Source organism: Camelus dromedarius, chromosome 14, assembly GCF_036321535.1.
Source record: "Camelus dromedarius isolate mCamDro1 chromosome 14, mCamDro1.pat, whole genome shotgun sequence".
NCBI classification, from domain to species: Eukaryota; Metazoa; Chordata; class Mammalia; order Artiodactyla; family Camelidae; genus Camelus; species Camelus dromedarius.
In genome coordinates, this window is record NC_087449.1 from 70,297,773 (window position 1) to 70,320,688 (window position 22,916).

The 22,916-nt window shown below is 55.5% G+C and overlaps 1 protein-coding gene across 4 annotated transcripts in view; it reads left to right on the forward strand.

Annotated features, from left to right (window-relative positions):
* GNB1 (G protein subunit beta 1) overlaps positions 1–22,112 on the forward strand; it is a 64,965-nt gene extending 42,853 nt beyond the window's left edge. For 3 of the 4 annotated variants that reach the window (XM_031463832.2, XM_031463831.2, XM_031463834.2), the window contains 9 exons: positions 3,474–3,512; positions 4,231–4,337; positions 8,042–8,105; positions 8,981–9,143; positions 17,847–17,913; positions 19,336–19,537; positions 20,321–20,537; positions 21,502–21,620; positions 21,819–22,112. In XM_031463832.2, coding sequence (XP_031319692.1) covers positions 3,474–3,512; positions 4,231–4,337; positions 8,042–8,105; positions 8,981–9,143; positions 17,847–17,913; positions 19,336–19,537; positions 20,321–20,537; positions 21,502–21,608 — 966 coding nt within the window. In that variant the 3' untranslated portion in view covers positions 21,609–21,620; positions 21,819–22,112. The remainder of the gene's footprint in view (positions 1–3,473; positions 3,513–4,230; positions 4,338–8,041; positions 8,106–8,980; positions 9,144–17,846; positions 17,914–19,335; positions 19,538–20,320; positions 20,538–21,501; positions 21,621–21,818) is intronic. The other variant, XM_031463833.2, reaches the window with a different exon arrangement.
* Positions 22,113–22,916: the final 804 nt, after the last annotated feature.

The following is a 22,916-nucleotide window of genomic DNA, read 5'->3' on the forward strand; positions in this document are numbered from 1 at the left end:
AACAACAACAATAAGAGGAATTTTGGGTGTGCCTGATTCGTTCTTAATTTTGAAAAGAGATGTTTCCTAGGGTGGTTACGACTGTCAGAGCTGCTAGACGGAGCACACACGTCTGACTGAGGATGAGCACAGCCGTGTGTCCTGCAGGGAGACGGCATGCATATTCCGTCCTGGTCTGGGGCTGAGTCCACCCGGTGCCTCGCGGGGCCCGGGGACTGTTGGAGAGGGCTGCGCGGTGGTCTGGGAGTCCTCCCTCCGCTGCTCCAGCTTCGTGGGGCGGTGCCGCCAATGACTGTTCTCTGCAGAAGCATTTAATACAAGCAGATGTTTCTGCTCTCATGCTGTTGATATGAAGAGTGAGAGAAGGAGGTGGGCTTGTCAGAAAAAATATCCTCAGTATGTTTAGATTTGTGTCCGTTGGGTGGGTGAAGGAGCTTTCTCTCTGAGGGTTTTGTTTCTGCCTGTAAGGCTTAGCCGTCCTCCAGAGCATTACTTTTCAATACGTGTCTAAACAAGAGTTTGTTTTTCTGAGCTCCCTGTAAGCGTGGAGCCTGATTGTTTCCTTTTAGAGGACCTGTTACATGTTGAGAAAGTTTAGTGGAAATTGGAGAGAAAGAAAGATCAGCATCATTTTAGCCAAATTTTTCTGGAACTTGAGAAAAGATAATGGAGTCATCTGAGATCTGTAGGAAACAGAAAACACCCTTTTACTGTAGGACTTTCAAATCTTGACATTTAAGATACGATATAGCTCAATAAAAACAAGGAAGACTGTTTTTAATGGTTTGCTCCGATCAGATTTGTTTAATATGTCCAGCCACACTCCAGAATATAGATGTCAGAATTTTGCTTTTCTGACAACAGTAAATTGTCATTTATAAGTTGTTCATAAATAGTGGATTCAGATCTGTTCATAGCAAATGAGGAAAGTCTGTATGGCAGAGGTTAAAAAAAATCCAAATTTGGGGGGAAAAGGCTGAAAATCAGTGTTTCCTCTCTTCGTTTTTTAGACCCGTTTCTTTTAAAGCTCCAGCAGGCGTCCTAGGGGCAGGGCTGTCGTGTGAACCACATTTGGAACTTACAAATGTACAAAGAAACAGTAGAAATAATTTTTAAGAACCATATCTAAACCAAGATATCTTAAAGATCACCATTTCAGTGTATAATTAAGAAATACATGTATTATTTTCCCCTCCTTGTTACTGAGTCTTGGCAGCGCGGGGTCTTGCCTGTGCCCACGCACCTCTGCCCACACTCACTGCGTCTCACGTGGCCCTGGCCCCCCGTCGGGCCCTCACGAGCAGGGCGGCCAGGCCACCTTGCGCACCATGCGCACAGGGCCCCAGGCCATTTGAGTCCGTTGCACCTTTGGGTGTAGGGACAGGAAGCCTTTCTTTAAAGAAGGGCAAGAGCGTCCTTCTTTGCTGACCGCCCAGGGGTGCTTGCTTGTTAAAGAGCGCAGGGCGCAGGAGGTCAGACGAGAGGTGGTAGGTGGCTCTGGGGGGCTGCCCGCCGTTAACTGGTTTTCAAGCTGAGAGACCCCAGAGGACCGTCTCACCCTACTTCTGACTGTTCATGAGGAAGCATGGGCTCTTGAAGGGATGCCGATTGAACACGGCGTATCCTGAGCACATGGGCTACTGGTGGGTGAGGGGAGACACCACAAACACGCCGGCGCCGACACTGTCCGGAGCGACGGCGCAGCCCCCGCGGGTGGTCAGGATGAGCCCTGCGACCCAGCGGAGCCGGGGTGCTAGAGGCCAGCACACGTGTGTGCGATACTGCTGCCAGCATGGCCCGCGTGGGATGAGGCCTCGCTGTGCTGCCCTGTGTTGGACGGGCATCCAGACAGGACGCGAGCGGGCTGATGACTGGCCTGGAGGTGGTCCTCTGGTTAAAGGAAGAAAGGGGACCTGCTGTGCTCAGTGACCTCCCCTAGCACGGACAGCGCAGAAGCCCCAGACCAGTCCCGCCCTGTTAGCGCCCCAGCAGGCCGCTCTGTGGGTTCACCCGAGAGGCGCTGAAGGTCGGTCTCTACTGGGCCACACAGAGGCTGTCTCCTTGGAGGCCCCCCCGCGGGACTGGGAGGGGAGCCGCCGCCTGAGGTGGCGCTGACCTCCCTTCCGCAGGTGCTCGCTGGCTGAAGCGGAGCAAGTTGGAGTTCCTGTGTTTAGGTTTGAAAATGTTCTCTCTCTGTTATATGTTGTGTCGCCGCGGGCGTTGTGAAACCCATTCTGACCTCTGGGCACGAATGGGGTGAGGCTGCTTCAGAGTTGTGGTTTAGTTTTTCCGTTTAAATTTTTCCCGTTCCTCTTTTTTAAAATTAGAAGCCGTATGTAGTGTCAGGAAGAATGGCATTCGGAAACAAGTCCTGCGTCCACGCTGAACTTACGCGTTGCTGGCGGAGGGCCTGCTGCTCTGGGCCCCCACCTTCTCTTGACCCCAGTGTAGGTGCCGGCATAGAAGTGCTTGGTTATGTAATTCTTTGTTTTTTAATTGTGTGATTGACTAGGCACAGTGACTTCTACTAGGATAATTAAAGTTGAATTTGGAATCTAGGATCTGGTACACTGTAATAGCAGTATTACATTTGAATGTTTTTCCACTTCTGGGTTGGCGGATGTTCCCACCATCTTCATGAAATAAGAATAACAAGCAGTGAGGCCGTCTGGGTCTGGACCTAGAGGGCCGCGTGGGGCGCCTCGCGCCTGAGCGCCCCAGGGGCCTGCGAGGTGCCATTTTCAAAGCAGGTGGTCAGAGACCATGTGGCGGAAACACTTTTCTTATTAGAAATTGTCATAATTTCCCTTAAAATTACTTCTCCACTCAAATTTTGACCCTTTTAAAGCTGTTGTCTCATCTTCCTTCATCACGTATGGCTTTCTACTTGCTTTTACGTATTTATGCTAATTTGAGATGTGTAACTTCGATCACTTAAGAGCAGTGAGAATGGCTTCTTTAGCTTTAAGGTCACTTCACGAGGTCACTCTACAGATAAGAAGACAAACAGCAAGATGAGCAGCCGTGAAGTCTTCCCTGCGCGTGGTGTCCTGTCTCCGGTCCTTTGCTCTCTTACTTGGAGGTCTGCCCTAGTGGTTGGCTTGGAGACAAGTCCTTAGTTAACATGCTCTAGGAGAAAAGTTCTTTGGGGCGGCCGTTGAGTGCTTTCCAGACGTTTTTCCTGTGGGCCCCACAGCTCCTGGCTGTTGGGCAGACAGAGCAAGACCCGTGTGCAAGTCTGGGTGGGGAGGCGGCACTGGCTCTGGGCTCATGGGGGCGCTGTGCTGGGCAGACGGGCGGTCTGTAGGCTGGGAGCATACCTGGGTGTTGCTGGTTCTCTGCAGTGTTCTCTGGGGGTCGGAGCGGGGAAGAGCCGGCCACCCTCTGCCTTTGCTTCCGACGCCCGGCAGAGGGTGCGGACCAGGTACCTGTGTCTGAGACATGACTGACCTGCCCTGTCTCTCCTCTCTTAGGACGCCAGGAAAGCATGTGCAGATGCAACTCTCTCCCAGGTAAGACGCAGAGGTCGTGCCGTGCCGCCTCCCCTTGGATGCTCTGGAGCAAACCGCTACAGCTCTCCTCGCCCGCGGCGGGGTGAGACCGCTGCCCCCGTGTTTTCATTCACGAGTGCCGCCGTGCTCAGTGTAGGAAGTAGTGGTTTTTAGGTGAGGTCAGTTTCTCTCAAGCCTTTAATTGCAGAGGTCAGGGCTGCAGTGAACAGCTTTGCACCTGCAGATTTGCACCGTAAGCAGCAGCAGCACAGAGTCAGGGCCACTGCTGTCCAGCTTGATGTGCAGCCTGGTGGCTGTGACTGGTCCCAGGCAGGGCCGTGTATCACGTTGTGATGTGGCTGACCAGGCTGCAGTCTGGGGGAAGGGCCGCTCTCTACGCTGGAGGGGCAGGAGGAGCTGGGCTGCAGTGACCAGTGAGTGGGAGGAAGGGGGACAAGGGAGAACAGCTCTGGGCCGGCGCCGGGTGCTGTGCGCTGGGGCGGGGCGGGGATGGGGTCCTGGTGGCCAGGGAGAGAGGCGGCCTCGCTGAGAACCCCGAAGGGAAGGCAGAGGCCTGGGTGAAGAGGAGGAGTCACGGCAGAGAGGCCCGGGTGACCAGCAGGACCCGGGCAGTGGTGCCGCCGGGTGGGGTGGGGGTGGGTAGAGGAGAGGAGGTTTCAGCCTTCGGGTGAGACCAGTCATCACAGAACCTTGACTTGCGGTAACTTTTATTTTTAAGATCACAAACAACATTGACCCTGTGGGAAGAATCCAGATGCGAACCCGGCGGACGCTGAGGGGGCACCTGGCCAAGATCTATGCCATGCACTGGGGCACGGATTCCAGGTGTGTGGGCTGAGCAGGCCACCGCGCACAACGCACGCAGGGATTGTTCTGCTTTTCTGGGGAACAGTAACCTGAACTCATCTGCTGTGATCTGTTCAGAGACAGTTAGGCAGAGATGCGGGTACCTGAGCCGGCCAGGTGAGCGCCCAGGTGCCCGTCTGTGAGCGCATCCGCTCACCTGGGCTGCTCGCGCACTGTCGCATCTGCTCCACTATTGCGCCAGCTCTGCGCTTCCTCCCTGCCCCCCTGCTCAGTGCTTGTGTGACCCTGGGGAAGCGACCAAGCCTCTCTGTGCCGTGGCCCCTCCTCCTTCCAGCCTGTTACTCGTGGCTTTTTGGCCCTACCCTCTTGTGGTCCTGATGCCCTGGTTCTGGGACCATGACCTCCTCCATGTGGTGCTGGGGCTGAGCTGAGCCGGGGATCGCGGCTCGTGTGTCCCGCGTCCGTGCGCAAGCCTGCTGCTGGTTCTCGAGGGGCCACACCTCCCGGCTGCCGGCCCCACCTGAAGCTCTGCCCCTACTCAGAACTCTGTCCTGCGGCCGGCTCATCTCTGGCCCGCCCTCCCGCCTCCCCCTTCCCTCGCGACCTGCGGCGGCGCTGAAGCGAAGCCTCCGCCGCTCTTGTTCTTTTAGAGGCTGCGGCTTTAAATTCCTTCTCTTCTGCTCTTCCGCCCGGAGAATTAAGTTTGATGCTGTGCGACTCCGTGACTGTAACGTGTTCCTTCAAACATCTCACGTGAGCCTGCAGGTGCCTTCCTTTCAGTAGCTTTTTTCTTCATGTTTGTCAGAGAGGAATTTTCTGCTTCGTATTTCCTCTTCGTTGTTGAAACTCTGCGTTGAGTATAAACAGCTACAGGACAAGAGATTCAATCTTCAGTTTGTTCTGTACAGCCTCCCAGATAGTTCCTGATGCACATGAGAGCTGACTTAGGTCGTTTTAATGACGACAGTAATCAAAAAGAATAAAAAAGGAAAAAGAAAGAAAAAAACGCCCTCGCTCGTCGATCCACCTTAGACTGTATAATCAGAAGTAGACGATGGCCAGGCGGTGTCTTACCTTCGGGGTTTCCCTCCACCTGTGGGAGCCCCCCGACCCGATGCGAGGACACCGGGCAGACAGTGCTACAGCCAGGCCGACGCGAGCCCCCTCCAGGGGTGCACTCCCGGCGGCAGCGGTCTCCGCGCCAGGGCGCTGACGCATCACTGCGCCCTGGCCAGGGACTGAGAGCCGTGCTCGGGGAACGAAGGCAGGTGTGCGGCCAGAGCCGGGGCAATGAGGACAGGGCGGGGCAGGAGGCGGGCAGCACTGATCACCACGCGGGCTTTTGTGTTCATGCGGTTCCACCACAAGCTGCGCCAGGAGGGCCCGTGGCCGGAGGAGCAGGTGCGGAGGTGTGAGTGAGCAGCCCCTGCAAGAAGGGGCGCAGTGGGAGACGAAGGTGCCGGCTTTGTCTCCTCCTCGGACAGGGTGGTCGGTAGTGGCACCAGTTTACAGCTGCTCTTGTCTTGTGCGCCCTCCTGTGGGGGCTCTGCTTTACAGCTGTCAGCCCAGAAAACCAGAATGATGCCTAGGGGGACGAGCCCTTCAGGAATTGTTTTTTCTAGAGAGCCATGTTTTCTGGAGAGGTCAATTTTTGCCTCTTTAAAGTAGAAAATATGTTTTTTTGATTTGGGATGTACATTTTGCTTAAGTCATCTTTCTGTTTCCTGCTTTATAAACAGAGGTTAGTGTACTTTTTTTCATGACTTACAGCTGTAATTTATGAGCGTTAGTTATTTTACTGTGTGTGTGTGACTTCTGGCTGCTCTCAGACCAGTGCACCGCTTGGCAGTCTGTCTTCCCGCTCTGCAGGAGATGCCGCGGGGAGGTCTCCGTGCGTGCGTGTGTCCGTACTTGGTCTGTGTACGTTCATGATGCGCTCATCAGGGCGCTGCAATCCACTGCTAAACTTCAAGCCTACTGCTTATAACACTGGAGAGTCTTTCAGTCACTTGAATTAATGTTAAATTTTTCTCCCTTCTCTGAAGTCCGCCGAAGTCTTGTTAGAATCGAGAGTGACACACAGCTGAGCCGACTCGGCTTGGGAGCCCGGCCCTCCCTCCTGAGTGATGAAGACCTGGGGAGGTTGGGTCTGGACCTCTGCCTGACCTCTGTTTTCAGTGCCCGGGCCCTTGCCCCTGCGTTCTGGCAGGCGGGGCCTCGCAGTAGCGGGCTGTGATTGGCTGAAGGCCGAGGGGCAGCGTGAGCCCATCTCCAGCAGTCGCCTGGCCGGGGCTACAGGGTGTCGCCTCTCACCTTCAGGAGGATGAGGGGCAGCTTAGCATTTTGCTAACCCTTGGACGAGTCAGCAGATACTAAGCTGTCTGACCGGGAGACCTTTCTGAAGGTGACACTCCTGGGGTGAGCTCCGTACTCGGGCTCTGATCCTCTGTTCAGCCGGTGCTCAGAAGTAGAGAGAGCGGCAGGGACTCTCCCTCCGATGCATGGCAGTGTCTGAAGTGCCTGATGTGCTCATCACTGAACCGAGATGCACCACCAGCTCCTTTAAGAAATTGCACCCACAGAATAATAGGGTTGGGGCCTGCACTTTGTTTAGTTCTGTGATCGGTTTTGTAACGCGGTGCTGAAAGTGTTTTTATTCCTTCCAGACTCACTGTTAGCCCCTGTCGAGGATGTCTGTGCTGGGTGCGCGGAACGCGGGGTTTGATGAGAAGTGTCAGTGGTCAGGGTAACTCGGGTGGTTTTACCTCCAGGCTGATCGGTTCACAGAGCCAAATATGCTTCTGGCTGCCATGCTTGAAACCTATGTTTTGATAAAATCTTTAAAGTTAAAAATGTTCCTCCTTATTTACCATATTGACATATCTCAGCATGGGACTCTGCATGGAGTCTCCTCGCCATTCCTTGCAAACAGCAGTCTGTGGGAAGTTCCTCAGGGCATCTTATGAGCAGCTGTGGTTCCCAGAATTCACTCTCACTTGAAATTCCTTTGCCCACTGGACACGCTCTCCGTTGGCAGTTTCCCCCCTCAGTCCGGCAGAGACAGGAGTGCCTTCTCGGCACAGACCCCACGCTTGGTGCCGCTGAGCCGCAGGGGAAGCACCCTCAGCGCCGCGGGTCTCCTGCCGGGCCAGCCTCAGTCCTGCTCTTTGTCGTGTCTGTGCAAAGCAGGTGGAAAGTTTCCAGGAGACATGGATTCCAGTTTTAGTTCAGCCTGGGAAATTTTCATGGCATATTTTTGGTGAGAAATGGCCCCTAAATTTTGAAGATCTAAAAACTTACTTGTTCTTTATATCTAGGCTGTGTGTCCAAATGGAACAGGAAATTATATACTAAATGTTTTCTACCATCTTTGGCTCATGAAAGATCTGTAGCTCTCAGATCTGATGTATGACGACCCAAACAGGAGGGTTCTAAGAAGTCGGCTTGTCCTGCCTGACCAAGGGGGTGACTGGCCCAGTCTGCACTTGAAGATAAGCAGTCTTGAATCTGAACTGTTACCTGTGGGAGCATTTTCTTATCATGCTTTCAGAGTAGGTCTAACAGGTTTTTTTTTTTTCCTGGCTTCAGGTAAGTGTGCTTTTTCTCAAGCAAATGTGATGTTGGCATGCAGGTAGTCAGTAAAGTCGAGTTTTTATCTGCTGCCTCCGTAGCTTCTGTGTTGCTATCGTTCTGAGACGTTTGCTTGTGTCTTTTTCCTCCAGGCTCCTGGTCAGCGCCTCGCAGGATGGTAAACTTATCATCTGGGACAGCTACACCACTAACAAGGTAGGGCTGCTCAGCCCCCGAGAAGCCAGTGCGGGAGAGGGGGGCGCTCAGACCCCGGGTTCCCTCACAGAGGCGTGGGGCGGGGGGCGCAGTGTGCTTGTCCTCAGCGCAGAGTCACGGGGGTCAGGTGGCAGCCGCCACACAGGCCGGCACGTGACCCAGCGCCCGCCGGGCCAGCGCATTTGTGCTGTGGTTTGTCATCTCTTCACAGGGCTGGGCTCAGTCTGGGGAATTCCATGTTTTGTTGCAAAATACAGAAATGCTTTTTGTTTACGTACTGGTTTTTACAAGAAATAATCTGAAAGGCATTGTACTTTGAAGTATCGCTTAAGCCTTTAAAAGGGTAATTGGAAGTTGTATCACAGTGAATGGAAGGAACTGGCGTCGGCCTAAACGGGCGCGACAGGGGAAGCGCGGCTGTGTTTCGCCGGATGATGCCAAATGTTGGTAGAAGACTGCAGCGCTGACACAGATGGGTCTGAGATGCGGTGGGGAGGGGGTGTGGCAGGGTAGTTACAGAAACGTCAGGTGTGGTTACTTTGGTAAAGAAGGTTTATCTTGTAAATGCCTCCATAGCTGCCCTGCCAGCTTAGAGCACACAGCCGGGGCCAGGTGGCCCTCTGCCATCGCCTGCGAGCCCGCCTGGCTGAGTGGTGACTTGGGCAAACCTCCAGGCGAGGTTGCTGAGGGCCCGGGCTTCTGATTGGACTGCTCCTTTGCCTCACTGGCCATATGTATGCATGACTGTCGGGCTGGTTTTGGCCATCGTCTTGTCCCCTCGCATGCAGTGAAAGTTGCCGGCAGAACTAGAGCCACAGCGTCAGCAGCTGATGTTTGGACTTGAGCGAGCTGCTCACGCATGTTCTGTCACTCAGGTCCACGCCATCCCTCTGCGCTCCTCCTGGGTCATGACGTGTGCGTATGCACCTTCCGGGAACTACGTGGCCTGCGGTGGCCTGGACAACATCTGCTCCATTTACAATCTGAAGACCCGCGAAGGGAACGTGCGTGTGAGTCGTGAGCTGGCTGGACACACAGGTACTCGCTCTCTTGGTGACACACGGTGCTGCGCGCCACGTGCCCGGCACGGTCGTCTGCTCCGGTGCTCGCCTCTTCCTCCTCTGTGACCGTTTACCGAGCCTGGCAACAGTCGTGGCCCGGAGTACTTTGAAAATGAAACCAGAGACCGCGTTTACCATTCAGCAGCCTTTGGGTCTGGGTCACGTAGCGTCCCGTTCTCAAGGCTCTTGAGCACGTGGGTCACTCCTGTCTTTCGTTCTGTCGACAGTCCTGAGCGCCTTTCCACAGGGCTTCCCGATCTAAGCACACGTGTGCCCATGTGCACACACGGGTGCTCATCCGCGTACGCCCTCACTGTCCCTCGGCATACTTGGTGCCCTTAGCTCCCTGTTGCAGAGGACACGGCCTGCGCTCCACAGGCTCAGTTCTGAAGTAGCCAGCTGCAGGCGCCCGGTGGTGGCGCCCTGCCGTGTTCAGCCTGTGACCTGTGATAGTTGTTACTGGCTGTTACAAAAAGGCCTGTTTCTGAAACAGTGGGGCTCGCCCTGGTGGTTCACTTCTCCAGCCATCTGTCCGGGTCGGGGTTCCCTCCACTGGGCTCGCGTTCTTCACGTGCAGCAGAGACCGCCGTGGCCGAGGGAGCGCCCTTCACCCCAGCTGGGCAGGCTGCTGCCTCACTTCTGGCCCGCTAGGAGTGTATCCTCTGTCCTTTCAGCGACAGACTCCCTTGTTCATTGATTTCTGTCCTGCGTCATTTCCTGCCTTCGGCTTGCTCTGGGGTTTCTTCCTTCTTTTTCAGATATAAACACTGAAAGCTGTAAATTGCCCGCTAAGCATGCTTTAGCTGTAGTATCATTCAGTGTGGAATATTTTGGATACCCCTTTGACGACTTGATTCTTGGGTTACTTGGAAGCAGATTGCTTAATATTCAAGTATCTGAAGTTTTCTGAGATAGCAGCATTTAATTAAAAATCAATAGTAGGTTATGTTCAGAGAACATGCCCTGTGCCATTTCAGCTTTTCCACGCGTACAGAGACCTGCTTTCGGTGGGACGGTGGTTGCCGCCATGCTGCTCGTGGGCCAGTCTGACGTGCGCTGCCTGGGCGGCTTCTCAGTGTGTCCGGTTAGCACAGGACTTGTGACGCTGCTCCGATCTTCTGTATCTTGCTGTTATTTCTATAAATTACTGAGATAGGGATGCTGACATCTCTGGTTATGAGTTTATCTTTTCCTCCTTTTACTCATGGGGAGTTTCTGCTTCGTATGTGTTGAGCTCCGTCAGTGAAGCGTGTACACCTTTGACAGTCATGTCTTCCTCATGACTTGGCCCTCCTGCCACACTGAAATGCCCCTTTCTCCCTCAGAACACTCTGTGGAAAAGTGGGCTTTGTCTGATGGCAGCATAGCCACTCCAGCCTTCCTGTGCTTGCGCTTGCCTGCTTGGTGTGTTCGCTCCTCACTTCGTTCAGCTTAGTGTTTCTAAACAGCTCCTTGCAGGCAGCGCGCAGTCGGCTCTTCATCCATGTGCGGTGCCTCTGCCTTCAGCCGGCGTGGAGGCCACTCCTGCCTCCTCCCCGCAGGCGGCCCCGTGCGCTCCTTTCCTGCCTTCTTCCTGGTTACTTGAGTTGTTAGCGTTGTGTGTTAGTTCTGTCTGAGGGCGTTTGGGTCCCTCTTTGCATCGTCTTTTAGTGCTCTATGTGGGGATAACCACGTACGTCTGCAGTTTCTCATGGTCCACTCAGAGTTAATACTGTACCCATTTGTGTAAAATGCAAGAACCTTGGGCCTTAAAGGCCCGTTTTCTGCCCTTCCTCACTCTTTATGAAGTTTCATCGCTGTTACATCTACATGTGTTAGAAGCCCCCACGATACGTTATTTTGTCTCCTTTAAACATTCCTAGCTGCTTGAAGAAATCTGAGTAGTGTTTTTGCGCGTAGTCGGATCTTTACCGTTTCTAGTACTTGTCTGTCACGGGAGCCGTGAGCCTTCTGGGGCCCTGCAGCCCGGTGAGCTGCTTCGGTGTTTCTTACAGTCGGTGCAGACCTGCCCGCTGTGCATTCTCTGCCTTCTCATTTATGTGGCACGTCCGTTGTCCTTCAGAATCCTTTTTTTTTTTTTTTTTTTGGTGCAGGGGAGGTAATTGGGTTTATTTTTATTTTTTAATGGAGGTGCTGGGGATGAAACCCAGGACCTCGTGCATGCTAAGCACGCGCTCCACCAGTGAGCTACACTCTCCTCTTTTTCATTCTTGAAGAGTGTTTTGCTGGACATACTGAATTCTGAGTGGGCTCTCTTTTTTTTTTTTTTCCTTTTAGCACTTTAGAGATTTTTCTTTGTTTCTTAGTAGCATGACTGATACGCTTTGGAGCAATTTTCCTTACTGTGCTTTACCACCTTGAATCTGAAGTTTTGTCTCTCACTAAAGTTGGGGGATTCTGGACACCTGCGCTGCATTCTGCGTCCTCTCTGTGCTCCAGTGGCGCGCACGTCAGCGCTGAGGTCCCTGTGGTTCTGCTCTTTCTTCCTCAGTCTCCCGCCTCTTCACATTTGCTCGTTTCAGATCTGTCCTCCAGCACATGTGACTTTGTCACCTCCAGGGTACTGTTAGGACTTCCCAGCAAACCATTTGTGTCACGTGTTCTGGTTTGCAATCCTAGAATGTTTGCTTTAAAAAAGAAAGTCCTTATTTTTCTGCTGAGGTTTCCTGGCTTTCTATTTGTCGTGAGCGCGTTTGACACCCGTGAACGGCGCTCTAGGAGCTGCCTTTAAGTTTCTTGTCTGCCGGTTTCAGGGGCTAATCCCTTGAGATTGGTCTTGATGGCTCTTCTCTCTTGAATACGGGTGGCATTTTCCTATTTCTCGGGATAGCTAGAATTCTGAATTGCGTCCTGGACTTGGTAAATGTCGCGCCACGGAAACTCTGGGTTCTCTGGCAGCGCCGATGCTTGGTTCTGTCAGGCAGCAGCCAGGTCGTGTGGCTCAGACCGATGCTGGCACTTTGGGGCGTGCTGTCAGGGCCCGTGAGGCCTCCTTTCCAGGCTTTCTTCCTTCACCCCCAGCTCTGGCTATTCAGGGAGGTTGGGCCCCAGCGCTGACGGCTCGGGGCAGCCACATGCTGGCGATCGCAGTGGGGCCTCCCGCCTGGCGGCGCGCCCTGAGAGTAGCCCCCAGGGCCTCCCCTCCTTCCAGGCGCGGGCTCCCCAGCTTGTGCCTGTTGCGGGGCTTTTAGGTGTTTGCCTTTCAGTTCGTCCGGCGCTCCCGGCTGCTTCCTATGGGCCACTGCCTGGCGAGCGCACACCCTGTCTGACGGGCACGGCACGCTCCACGCGACGCCGTGCCCGGAGCACTGCGAGCGCACGCCTGACGCGTGTTCTCTCTGGGTGTCAGTCTTGTCTGCGACCAGCTTCAGGGTGGGGACTTCCGTCTTCAATTAAAATCTTTTCAGTTAATTTTAACACTGTTTGCTTAAACAAAAATAATAATAAAACTAGTGTCAGAGGGAATGTTCTAGGAATTTTGTTTTCTTCATATAGTGTGAGATTTTTCTTCTTGGGAGTTGAGTGTCGTTTTTTTTTAAACATTTGGTCTCTTTGTAACTTTCTTCAGACATGATACTTAATTTTTAGCTTCGAGTCAGCACAGGTTAACATCCGACGAGCTTACGGCAGCTCAGCTCGGCCCAGGCGGGGTCCGCGTGGCGGGCGGCGTGCCGCCTTTGCCTTGTCTCAGACCTTCCAAGCGTCTGTCTGACCACTGCAGCGTCATCCCTCAGGCGTCTTCCTTGGGCCTGAGCCTTGAGGCGAGAACTCTTTGTCAAGTCATGGTTGGGATTTTTTCCTGCAGAATCTTGGAAACTGAGTTGCACAGGACCCCGTCTTGGCTCTCCTCGGCAGGCTCCGCGAGCTGAGCGCAGCCGTGTCTGTCGGTGGGAGGGGACCGGTCCCTGCGGTCAGCCTCGGGCCTGAGACCCCGGCAGTCCGTTTTCTGTTCAAGTGGAAGGGCGCGTGTGGAACAAACAGAAGCTTCTTTCTCTAGAGTCGGCCCCCAGGCTGTGGAAATACTTGAGAGAGAAGACACGAGACGGCCTTCTGTCTTGTTGGTGTCTTGCCTTTAAGTGTGTCTCACAGAGTGAAGGACGCCCCGGACGGTGAGTCGGGTGAGTCCACGGAGACCGCGCGGGGCCTTTGTTGTTGTTGCGACTGTTCTACTTAGAGAACGGGGCTGTCCGGGTGCTGGTTTGGTGAAAGCATAGTCACTAAGGCACTAGAGTATACATTTGAGGAATTAGTAATTTCCTAGTGTTCGTTTCTGACGAGAGTGTCAGGCCCGGTCTCGCAGACTGTTCCCAGAGCAGATCTCTGCAAGTTGTGAAGAAAAGCTGGACACTTGTTCTTAAAGGTCTCCTTTCCCAGCCCTCCCATCGCAGTGCAGACACGCTTACCCTTCTGGGGCCGCCGTGGCCGAGGGTTGAGCTGGGGGCCTCCCAGGGGCCGCGTGGCCTCGCTGCTCAGGAACCCGCTGTGGGGGCTGGAGCCGTGTTTCCTGGGACAGGTGTTCCTGCTGCTGGGCTGAACGTGAAAGCCCTATGAAATCCCCGTGGGCCGGACCCACTGCCTGCGAGCTGCTCTCCTCCGACAGGCACCAGCGGACTCGAGCACAGGAGAGTGGTCCCTTCCATCTGCCCCCGGAGGTACAGCTGGGCCGCTCTCTGGCGCCCTGTTCTTTGGCAGTTAGTCTAACATGACATCCGTTCTAGGTGTTTTGTGGTCACAGTCTGGGAACTTCAGATCCCACTGCTCACTAATCTCCCGGACTGCCCGGGGCTGGGGGCCTGCCGCCCTCCGCACAGAGTGCCCGCCTGCCCGCCCCTCGGCTTCCCTGCCGCCGGCTCCTGAGCCTCCTCTCCACCTCGCAGGCAAAGCAGCCCCGGAACAGACAGAACCCTTTTCCAGGGTTGCCGTGCATCCTGGCTGGCCTCCCTTTGACCACTGTGGGTTCCACATCCACCCCAACCTGGGTCCAGACCTCAGACCATCCTGAGGTGGCGGTGAGCTCTGCCGACCTCCGAGGCCGAGAGGACGAGGCCACGCAGCCTTGTGAATGGACTAAACTCCCGGCCCTCTTCTGTTTGCATCTGATTTCATCTTTTGACATCAGCATTTTATATGTTTGTCTCTGGGGTGTTGTAAGGCTCCTTTCTCCTGATAAAGTTGTTGCTTGTTTTCCTCACTTTGAGACCCTCGGGGTGCCGCGTTCTCTTTTCACCTAACTTCTCAGAGAACGTGTCCTGCCTCCCCTGTGTGCACCTCTGCATGGGGCGGGCAGCTCTTCCTCCAGTTGTAGGCCGAAAACTCCTTCCTTCCCAGAGCAGGACAGACTTTGCTCCCTGGGAGTGGCGGCCACCGCAGCCTCGTGGACAGCCCGGCGCCCCGCTGCCCTCCACAGTGCCTGGGCTGAAATACCGGTGCCTTTCCCTGGAGGAATTTGGGGAAATAACTCTCAGTTATCTTCTTCTGTGTCTTTAACCTGTGATCCCACCTGGAGCTACAAGGTCTTTCTGAGAGCTGAGGAGACTTCCGTTGTACGGCGTGCTGACTTGTCTCTGTAGTTGGCCGTTTAGGCCGTTCCCAGTTGGTCGTTAGTACAAACACTGTGGCAGTAAGTAGTGTTCTTGTAGGTGAGTGAGCTCCCAGGCCCTCACCACTGTCTGGGGGTGAGTTGCTTTAGTGGAGCTGTTTGATTTCAGCCCTCTTGGGTCAACAGCCGCTCCCAGTCAGGAGGTAAGTGTGCCTGCCTCTAGGGACCAGGGTCCCACCCTGATGACACACTCCATCCTCAGGACAAGACACCTCCTGATAGTGCCCCCCGCCCCGACTGGGGTCCTTGCCCTGAGAGCCTGCGCCCTGCCTCCCCTCAGGCCTCCTCCTTCCTCTGGACATTGTAGCGTCGTCCCTGTGCCAGGCTGTCCCCAGCCCACCTTGCCACTGCTAACCATGGTCTCTGTGAGGCCTGGCACCTCCACACTTGGTGCCCACTTCTGTCACGGTCTCTTTCCTGCCCCTCTGGAGACTTTTGAAAGGCAGCAGCCCGCCAGGCCGGCCACCCTGTAGCACAGAGCCCTGCCCCTGGGGGGCGGTGGTCTTCAGCCAAGGTCACACATGCACAGAGTCCCTTCAGGGAGTTTGCTCATTCTTCCATGATGACAGAGGCAGTGGCCCGCCACCCTGTACTGGGAGCATAGATGCACAGGCAGCTCTGCCCCTTCTCCGGAACCATCCCCAGTTAATCTGGGGAGACTGGGTCTCGGGGGAGAGCCTGCAGGAACTCTCACTGCTGGTTAGTGTCTGCGTTGAGCACAGAGCCCAGGTGGTTCTGACTTCAGGGCCCATTCTGAAGCCGTCTTCTGCCTCCCAGGCAGAAGGGCCCTGGAGGCTGGGTGCCCCTTGCTGGCATCCGTGCGCACGGAGCGCTGCCGGCCTCCCGGGACATGTGGCATGCGGGCCTGGCGGCCGTGCCCACCGGGCTGGACAGCTCGGCGTTCGTGTCCGAGGGCTCCCGTCTCAGGCTGCTCAGCGCTGACACCCAGTACTTGGCTGTTAACCTAATGTGAAAGTTGGTTTCCACATTTTCTTTCTGGGAGGAAAAAAGTTTTCGTAAGAATTATAATCTCTAACTGGTTATTGTCTTTTATCCTCAACTTACAAAATGCAAAAGGACCCAAAAAATGAGTTGTAAGATTATGAGCTAGCAGCCCTGGCTCTGTTTAACTGAAAGTAATGCTTACATAAAGCTGACCCTTGAGCAGCATGGGTCTGAACTGCATCGGTGCACTTCCACGTGGACGTTTCTCCCTAAATACAGCACTGCTCGATCCACGGTTGGCTGAACCCGAGGACACGGAGGTGCTAAGATTACCGAGGGCCAGCTGAGTCACTCGGGGATTTTCAACCTCTCGGAGGCCAGCGCTCCTAACCCCCCTGCGCTGCTCAGGCCGGCTGTGCGTGTTTCAGAGCTCAGAGTCACGGAAGAGTCAGGAATTAGAAGCCGAACCGCCTATGCCGTCCAGTCCCCCAGGAACCCTGTGACGCCTCCGCCCCGCTCCTCCTCTTCGTGGTCGTGGATCATTGGGTCCTAACGGCGTTATAATCCCAGGACCATCTGTGGCTTTGTAAATGCAGTCGTCTCCTGTAGCCTCCCCGCTTCCAGGTGGTCAGCTGACAGGCGCTGGTCACCCGGGGCCGAAAGAGCCTCCAGCACCACCAGGTGCTGGCTCTCTGGTCCCTGGGGCCCACGTGGCTGGACCACCACCTGCACAGAGGGCGTCTTTGAGGCCATGTTTCTTTGTGCAGTTGACCCTGGAGTGCCCTGGTTGGTCCTGTGAGGTGCCTGTGGGCTGGGGTCTCCGGGAGCCTCCTTCCTGTCTTTGCTGTGCTCCCAGGTCAGACGGGCTGGCACTAGGATGGCGGGTGTGAGAGTCCCTGGGCCTGTCCGATGGGCACCCACCAGATGGGGTCAGGTGCCCAGGGCTGGTTCCTGGAGGGGATGGTGAAACTGACAGGGGAGAGAGTGCCAGGAAGTGAGTTTTGTGGTTGGTCAGGCCCTCAGGCTGGGACTCAGCAGGCAGGGAGCTCAGGACCCTAGGGGGAGCCCCTCGAGGTGCGCACATGCGGAGTGGGGGCTTGTCGTCCACGACCCTGTGGCCCCGGCCACTCCTCTCCTGCTGGGCATTGGCCACATGGTGCCCAGGGTCCTGTGGCCGGGGCATGACCTCCAGGAAGCACTTGACCTCATGTCCTTTTCTGGGCACACAGTTGATGTTCTGAAGATTGTCATCTCTAGATGTGTTTTTTATGGGAGGCAGTATAGTAATACTTGTTAGATAAATGTTTTACTTTCTCTGTATGCTTACCCTTTCCCCATCAACACCCTTCAGTGGGTTTCCTCTTTGTTTGCACAGCATCACACGTGGCTCTGGCGTGGGCTGGGAAGAGAGGCTTCAGGAAACGGGCACGCGTGGCAGGAGCCCGGCCAGCCCAAGTCAGGGCCACTCCCCACCGTTCCGGGCAGCCCCAGGCCTTCCGGGGCCAGGTGTGCTTGCCCTGCACCTGCCATTCCCAGGGTCACTGAGCCGGGGGCAGCAGGGGTCATGGTGAGCAGGGCTGGCTAAGTGGAGCTCCTGGGCAGGTGCTGTGGAGCTGTTGGCCTTCCCCCCCCCCATTCCAAAGGCCAGTCGGGGCTGGGCTCCTGTCCCATGCGCTGTGGCCACACAACTGCTTCCACACTGATGTTTTTGCCATTACAACCGCCCGTGGACCGCCCTCCATTCTGGCCAAGCCCCTGGGAGGCTCGGGAGACCTCCGTGGGCCGCCCTGCCCTCCTCCTCCCGGACAGTACGTGCCTGCTCTCTGTGCTCACCCCTTTTGCTTACGGATGTGTCTGGGTCCAGAGTGCTGCCCGGCGTGCTGGGGGGCCGGGCAGAGGAGGGTGTGCGCTCCCCGAACTTGCTGCCCTCCCTGTGCCACGGGCGCCATGCTGCGAGGGCCTCTGTGTCTGGAGTCTGGGCCCCGGTTCTCGCCCCGTGGTGCGGTTGACAGCTGCTTTGCTCTTTACCTGGCCACAGGACTCATGAGCTCAGTCACTCTCCCACCATGTTTTCCATTGGTGAGACCCCAGAGCGGGGCTTGCTGGCTGGAGCCGTCATCTGGGTCTGTTTTCCAGGTTACCTGTCCTGCTGCCGTTTCCTGGACGACAATCAGATCGTCACCAGCTCTGGAGACACCACCTGGTGAGTGCCAGGCGCCGCCCTCTCTCACGCTGCTCGCCTCGCCCCAGAGTGCATGACACCTGGAAATCAGACTCTCCACCTTAATTCAGTTAAAATGGCCACTAGGCTTGAAACATGGGTGGCAGTGGGTGATGGGTGCCTTCATTATGCTCTTAGCGAGTTTAAAGCTCAGAGTTCAATTTTGAACAAGGTAGAACTGGTTTATAGACACTGAGACTACCGCTGTGCATGACCTGCCAGCTTTTCTTTTTCACTGCACATCCCGCCTGTTCAGGTGGCGTTTAATAGCCCTTTGGGGGAGTGGGTGTGCCCTGGTCCCCCTCTTAGGAGAGCATGTCTCACTGCGGACGCTGTGACAGCTTAGAAATAGCAGGTGTCACAATTTCACATGAATTACATCAAACTACTTAATTTTTAGAGTTTCACTTTTCTTATAGAGAGAAGATCACTGAAACTCTTTGAGTTTTCACTTATGGCACCAACGCATGTCATTTAAATGGTCAGGTGGTTGAGTCATTTTAGACTTAAACTGTCCCTGCGGGTTTCCTGGTCTTCTAAGGCATGATGTGGTGGCTCAGATGCCCCATCACATGGGGGGCGGGGCTGCCCTGGGCCAGGTCCTGTCTCCTTTATCCAAGTTGCCGTTTTATGAGTGGTCCTTTTTGTACATGTGCATAGATTCACAAAAGACTTAGTCTATCTAGACTGTCAATTTGGGAAGAGTTTCTTTGATAGAACATATTTTTTAAAGTGTGTTCATTTATGAATGATGTTTTTCAGACTCTGGAACTGTCTGGCTTTCTGTAGTCCGCAGGCCCTAATGAGGCCCTGCCCGCTGGGATTTGGGTTGCCAGGCTGAAATGCAGCCAGCAGTTTCACAGACACAGCGCCCGCTGTGCTCAGGGCTCAGGCGTCCCACCTTCAACTCCCCCAAGTAACTGCAGGGGCTGACGGCCATGGGGCGCTGGGCTCAGCTCTCCTCCTCGGGCGCTAGCTGCCCTCCTGTCTGCCTGTCCAAGGAGGGGCCGTGGGACCTCGGCCTTGCTCTGAGCTACTGTTGTTGGCACTGTCCCTGTCGTCCCCTGTGTCACAGAGCTGGCCGCAGCAGACAGAATGCATCTTCTGTCTGCGTGAGCCAGGGGCCTCCCGCTGCCCTCCATGACCCGCACAGGTCACAGAGGCACAGCCCCCCAGTGTCCCTGCTTGAAACGGACCCGGGCTCCCCTCTTGCTGGCATTGGAGTGGACAGAGACAGAGTTAACTGTGAGGCCTGTGGGCGTGTCCTCACCTGTACTTTGCTCTGCACAGCTCTCAGCCACGTCACAGAGCCTAGACTGGTCCTGGGTGCAGGGCAGAGGTTTACAGGGCCGGGTGGTTTGAGGGCGGTCTGTCCCGTGATGACTCTGGTTGCTCCTGCTCCAGCGCTCTGTGGGACATCGAGACCGGCCAGCAGACGACCACGTTTACTGGACACACTGGGGACGTTATGAGCCTTTCTCTCGCTCCGGACAGCAGACTCTTTGTCTCTGGTGCTTGCGACGCTTCAGCCAAACTCTGGGACGTGCGAGAAGGGATGTGCCGGCAGACCTTCACCGGCCACGAGTCCGACATCAACGCCATCTGTGTGAGTTGGGGTCTGGGCCTGGGGCCGGGGGCCCTTCACCCTGTCAGCAAGTTAGGTGACGTCTGTGAGCCGCAGGATGTTCTTCAGAATGAGATGTCCTCTCTTCTCTATGCAAATACCCTGTAATTTACAGAACTCCCTTCAGGCAACAGGTGTGAGGTGCTGTGTCCTTGAGAAGCCAGCCGTTTCCGTTCTGACTGCAGCTCACCAACACTCGTGGTGCCTCTGCTGTGCTGGCGCAGGTCGCACCAGTGATGGGTGTCTTGTTCTTCCCTCGGGTCCTTCCCTTGGGCTGGGGGCGGACAGAGCAGTAACTCACCCAGCACAGCCTCTGCAGAGGGCGCTGACCCTTGAGCCAGGCCTGTGTCCCCCACCCTTCACGGTTGGGGCACAGCCGGTTGAAGGAGCCTTCCCTTCTCTGTGTCACCCTGACTCAAGGGGCCTGGCCTTGTGAGGGGACGCAGAGGGCACGTCTGGTTGGTCAGGCTTCCTCTACAAGGTTGGCCTGACTGCCAGTGAGTGGCCTGCAGGGAAGCACAGCCCCGCAGTGACGGCCGCCCTGTCCTTTGGGAAGAGGACTAGGATGGAGGGATGACAGGCCCTCCGGCGCTTGCCCTGGCACAGGGCGCTCACCTCTGGTCTCTGATACCTCTCCACCTGCGCTGAGCCTCAGTCCTGCTGAGCCCGGCCAGTCCTCCTTCCTTGTCTCCTGGGCCAGCAGGAGCCGTGCTCACAGGACTTCTCCCTGCACCTGCACTGTCTCAACTTGCGCTGTCTCCCCAGTTCTTCCCGAATGGCAACGCCTTTGCCACTGGCTCGGATGACGCCACCTGTAGGCTGTTCGATCTGCGCGCGGACCAGGAGCTCATGACCTACTCGCACGACAACATCATCTGCGGGATCACGTCCGTTTCCTTCTCCAAGAGCGGCCGCCTCCTGCTCGCCGGGTACGACGACTTCAACTGCAACGTCTGGGACGCGCTCAAGGCCGACCGGGCAGGTGAGTGGCCGCCGTGTCCATGTTGGGGCACAAGCTCGGGCAGGTTTGGCCCAGGAAGCAGTCTGAAGCTCGCATGTGAGAGGCAGGCGTGAGGTGCGTGGTCCCAAGGGCATTAGAACCCAGTCATGCGGGAGGTGAGGCTGTCCAGCACTGACACGTGTGAGCAATCGATGCCTCTAGGCTGGCCTCCCTCTGCTCTGGGCTGAGCCCATCTTGCCCTCTCCCAGCCCATCACACCCCCAGCTCCCGCTGCCTCTGCCCTGACAGGCCAGGCTCATGCCACGGCTCAGGGCCACAGGGTCGGCGAGGCCAGGAGCAGAGGACGCCGTTCCGTCCAGCTGAGCTGGTCCCGGTCCTCATCTGTGACGCTAATGAGTGCGGAGGTGGACGAGCTTCCCTAGGCTTCCCTGAAACCAGCCCGCATGTTGCTCTGAGAAGACGTGGAATGTTCTGGCTGAGCTTTCCTGACCGCTGAGTGTCAGCAGGAGGCCCCGTCCCAGGGTGGGGTCACCGTGTGACACCCCAGAGGCCCTCACTCGGTGTCCATCAGCAGCCTTCTATGCATGGGCACCTCAGACAAGTGCGGAGCAGACTTACTCCCACGTTGCGCTGACCTGGATCGGGGCTGGCTGGGGTGTCTTTGTTGTGGTCTCTGTCGCAGCTTTTAGTTAAGCTTTCTCCCGCCGGGAGTGCTTGGGAGTGGGTGCTGGAGGCTCCAGGCGGGTGCGCGAGCGTGCCTTCCCGCTGCGCCTGCTCCTTGTCATCAGGCTGTCTCGATGACAGGCCCCGGACCACGTCCTCGGCAGGCCCTCTTCCACTCTGGCCTGTGCTCCCTCAGCCGTGGCCGCGGTGTGCTTCCCTTTGACGTCCCCCTGAGCAGACCTCCTCTCCTTCCCGGTGACCTTTCCTGGCCACTGGGTGGTCGGTCGCTCAGCCAGGTGACAGTGCTGTCGTTGGCCCCCAGGAGTCTTGGCGGGACATGACAACCGCGTCAGCTGCCTGGGAGTGACCGATGACGGGATGGCCGTGGCAACGGGGTCCTGGGACAGCTTCCTCAAGATCTGGAACTGACGCCCCTGCCAGGTAACAACCGCCCTGTGTGCAGCCCTCGTGACATGCAGGAAACTGGGGCACAGGGTCTCTCGACTGATTGACGAGTCGTCATGTGGAGCGGTGGGAAGGTCAGCGTTCCCGTCGCCCTGAGTGCGGCCCCACTGCGGATGGAAGGAGCTCGGGAGGAGCAGTGACGCTGACTAGCCTCTCTTGTCTTTCTGTTTAAAGCAGCAGGAGGACGCCGCGGTGACTGGAAGAGCATTCCAACCTGGAGCGTCCGTGATGGCGTTTCAACCCCTACTAACGTGGACGCCCTGCACCGCCCCCAGAACTTCAAAAGGGCAAGATCTCTCCCCTTCACTTATTGCTGAAACCAAGAGCACAATTCCCATTAAGAGAAGAGTCTGTGCTGTAAACTAAACAAGTCGTGCATTCCCGCCGGGACCACTGTCTCTGTTTTCTTTTCTTTTTTGTCTTGAATGAATTTAAAAGGAAATACTATAATAAAAATGTTAATCAGAAGGTAACGTGAGTGTAATTGTGAGACAGACGCCCCTCTTCCTAGTGGACTGAAGTCTAGATCTGCGATCCTGGTTTGTGCCGTTCGTGCGAAACCAGCTGCGGGCGTCACCTTGTAACTGAGTCTCAAGTTCAGATTGTGTTTGTAACAGGATTTTGCAAACATTCATATTTCCTTCTTAAAGTATATTCCTTTATGTTCAGTAGTTAACCGGAGACAGAGCGTCTCATGCAGCCTCTCTGACATTGTTAACAATGTAAATCTAGTCCCCAGTTTTTTAATTTTTCGTCTGGTGTCACGTAATTGTTGCGCACACACCTGGCCCAGAAGGATGACGCTGTGGACGGTCTCGAACACGTGGTGGACAGTGAACACCAGTCAGGCCCTGTTTTCTTCCCCGACCTGCCCTGTCTACCTTCTCGGTCCAGTTTTTAATCTCACTTTGGGTCTCCTTGTGAAGTCAGAGGGAAATTTATAACAACAGCGCAACACTATCCCATGCCCCCCGCTCCCCGTCAGGAGCCTCCATTTCCCAGAGAGCCCGTCCTGTGCTTGGATAGTCAGTCAGTTACTTGTGTATGAAACAGCGTACAAATCAATGTTTTGCAAATAATCTCAAACTTTCTAAGTTAAATTTTAAAAAATTTGATCGTTTGCCATATTGGGTGGGTTTACTCTTAGAATCGCATGCTGTAGAAATGCTCAAAAGTGCACACAGGACTCAGTCCTTAGATGTTCTTTTTCTTTTAAGAAATAACCTCTTTAAAGTCATAGCCGTCGAGGTCCGTCCACTGCTGCTGCTCCCG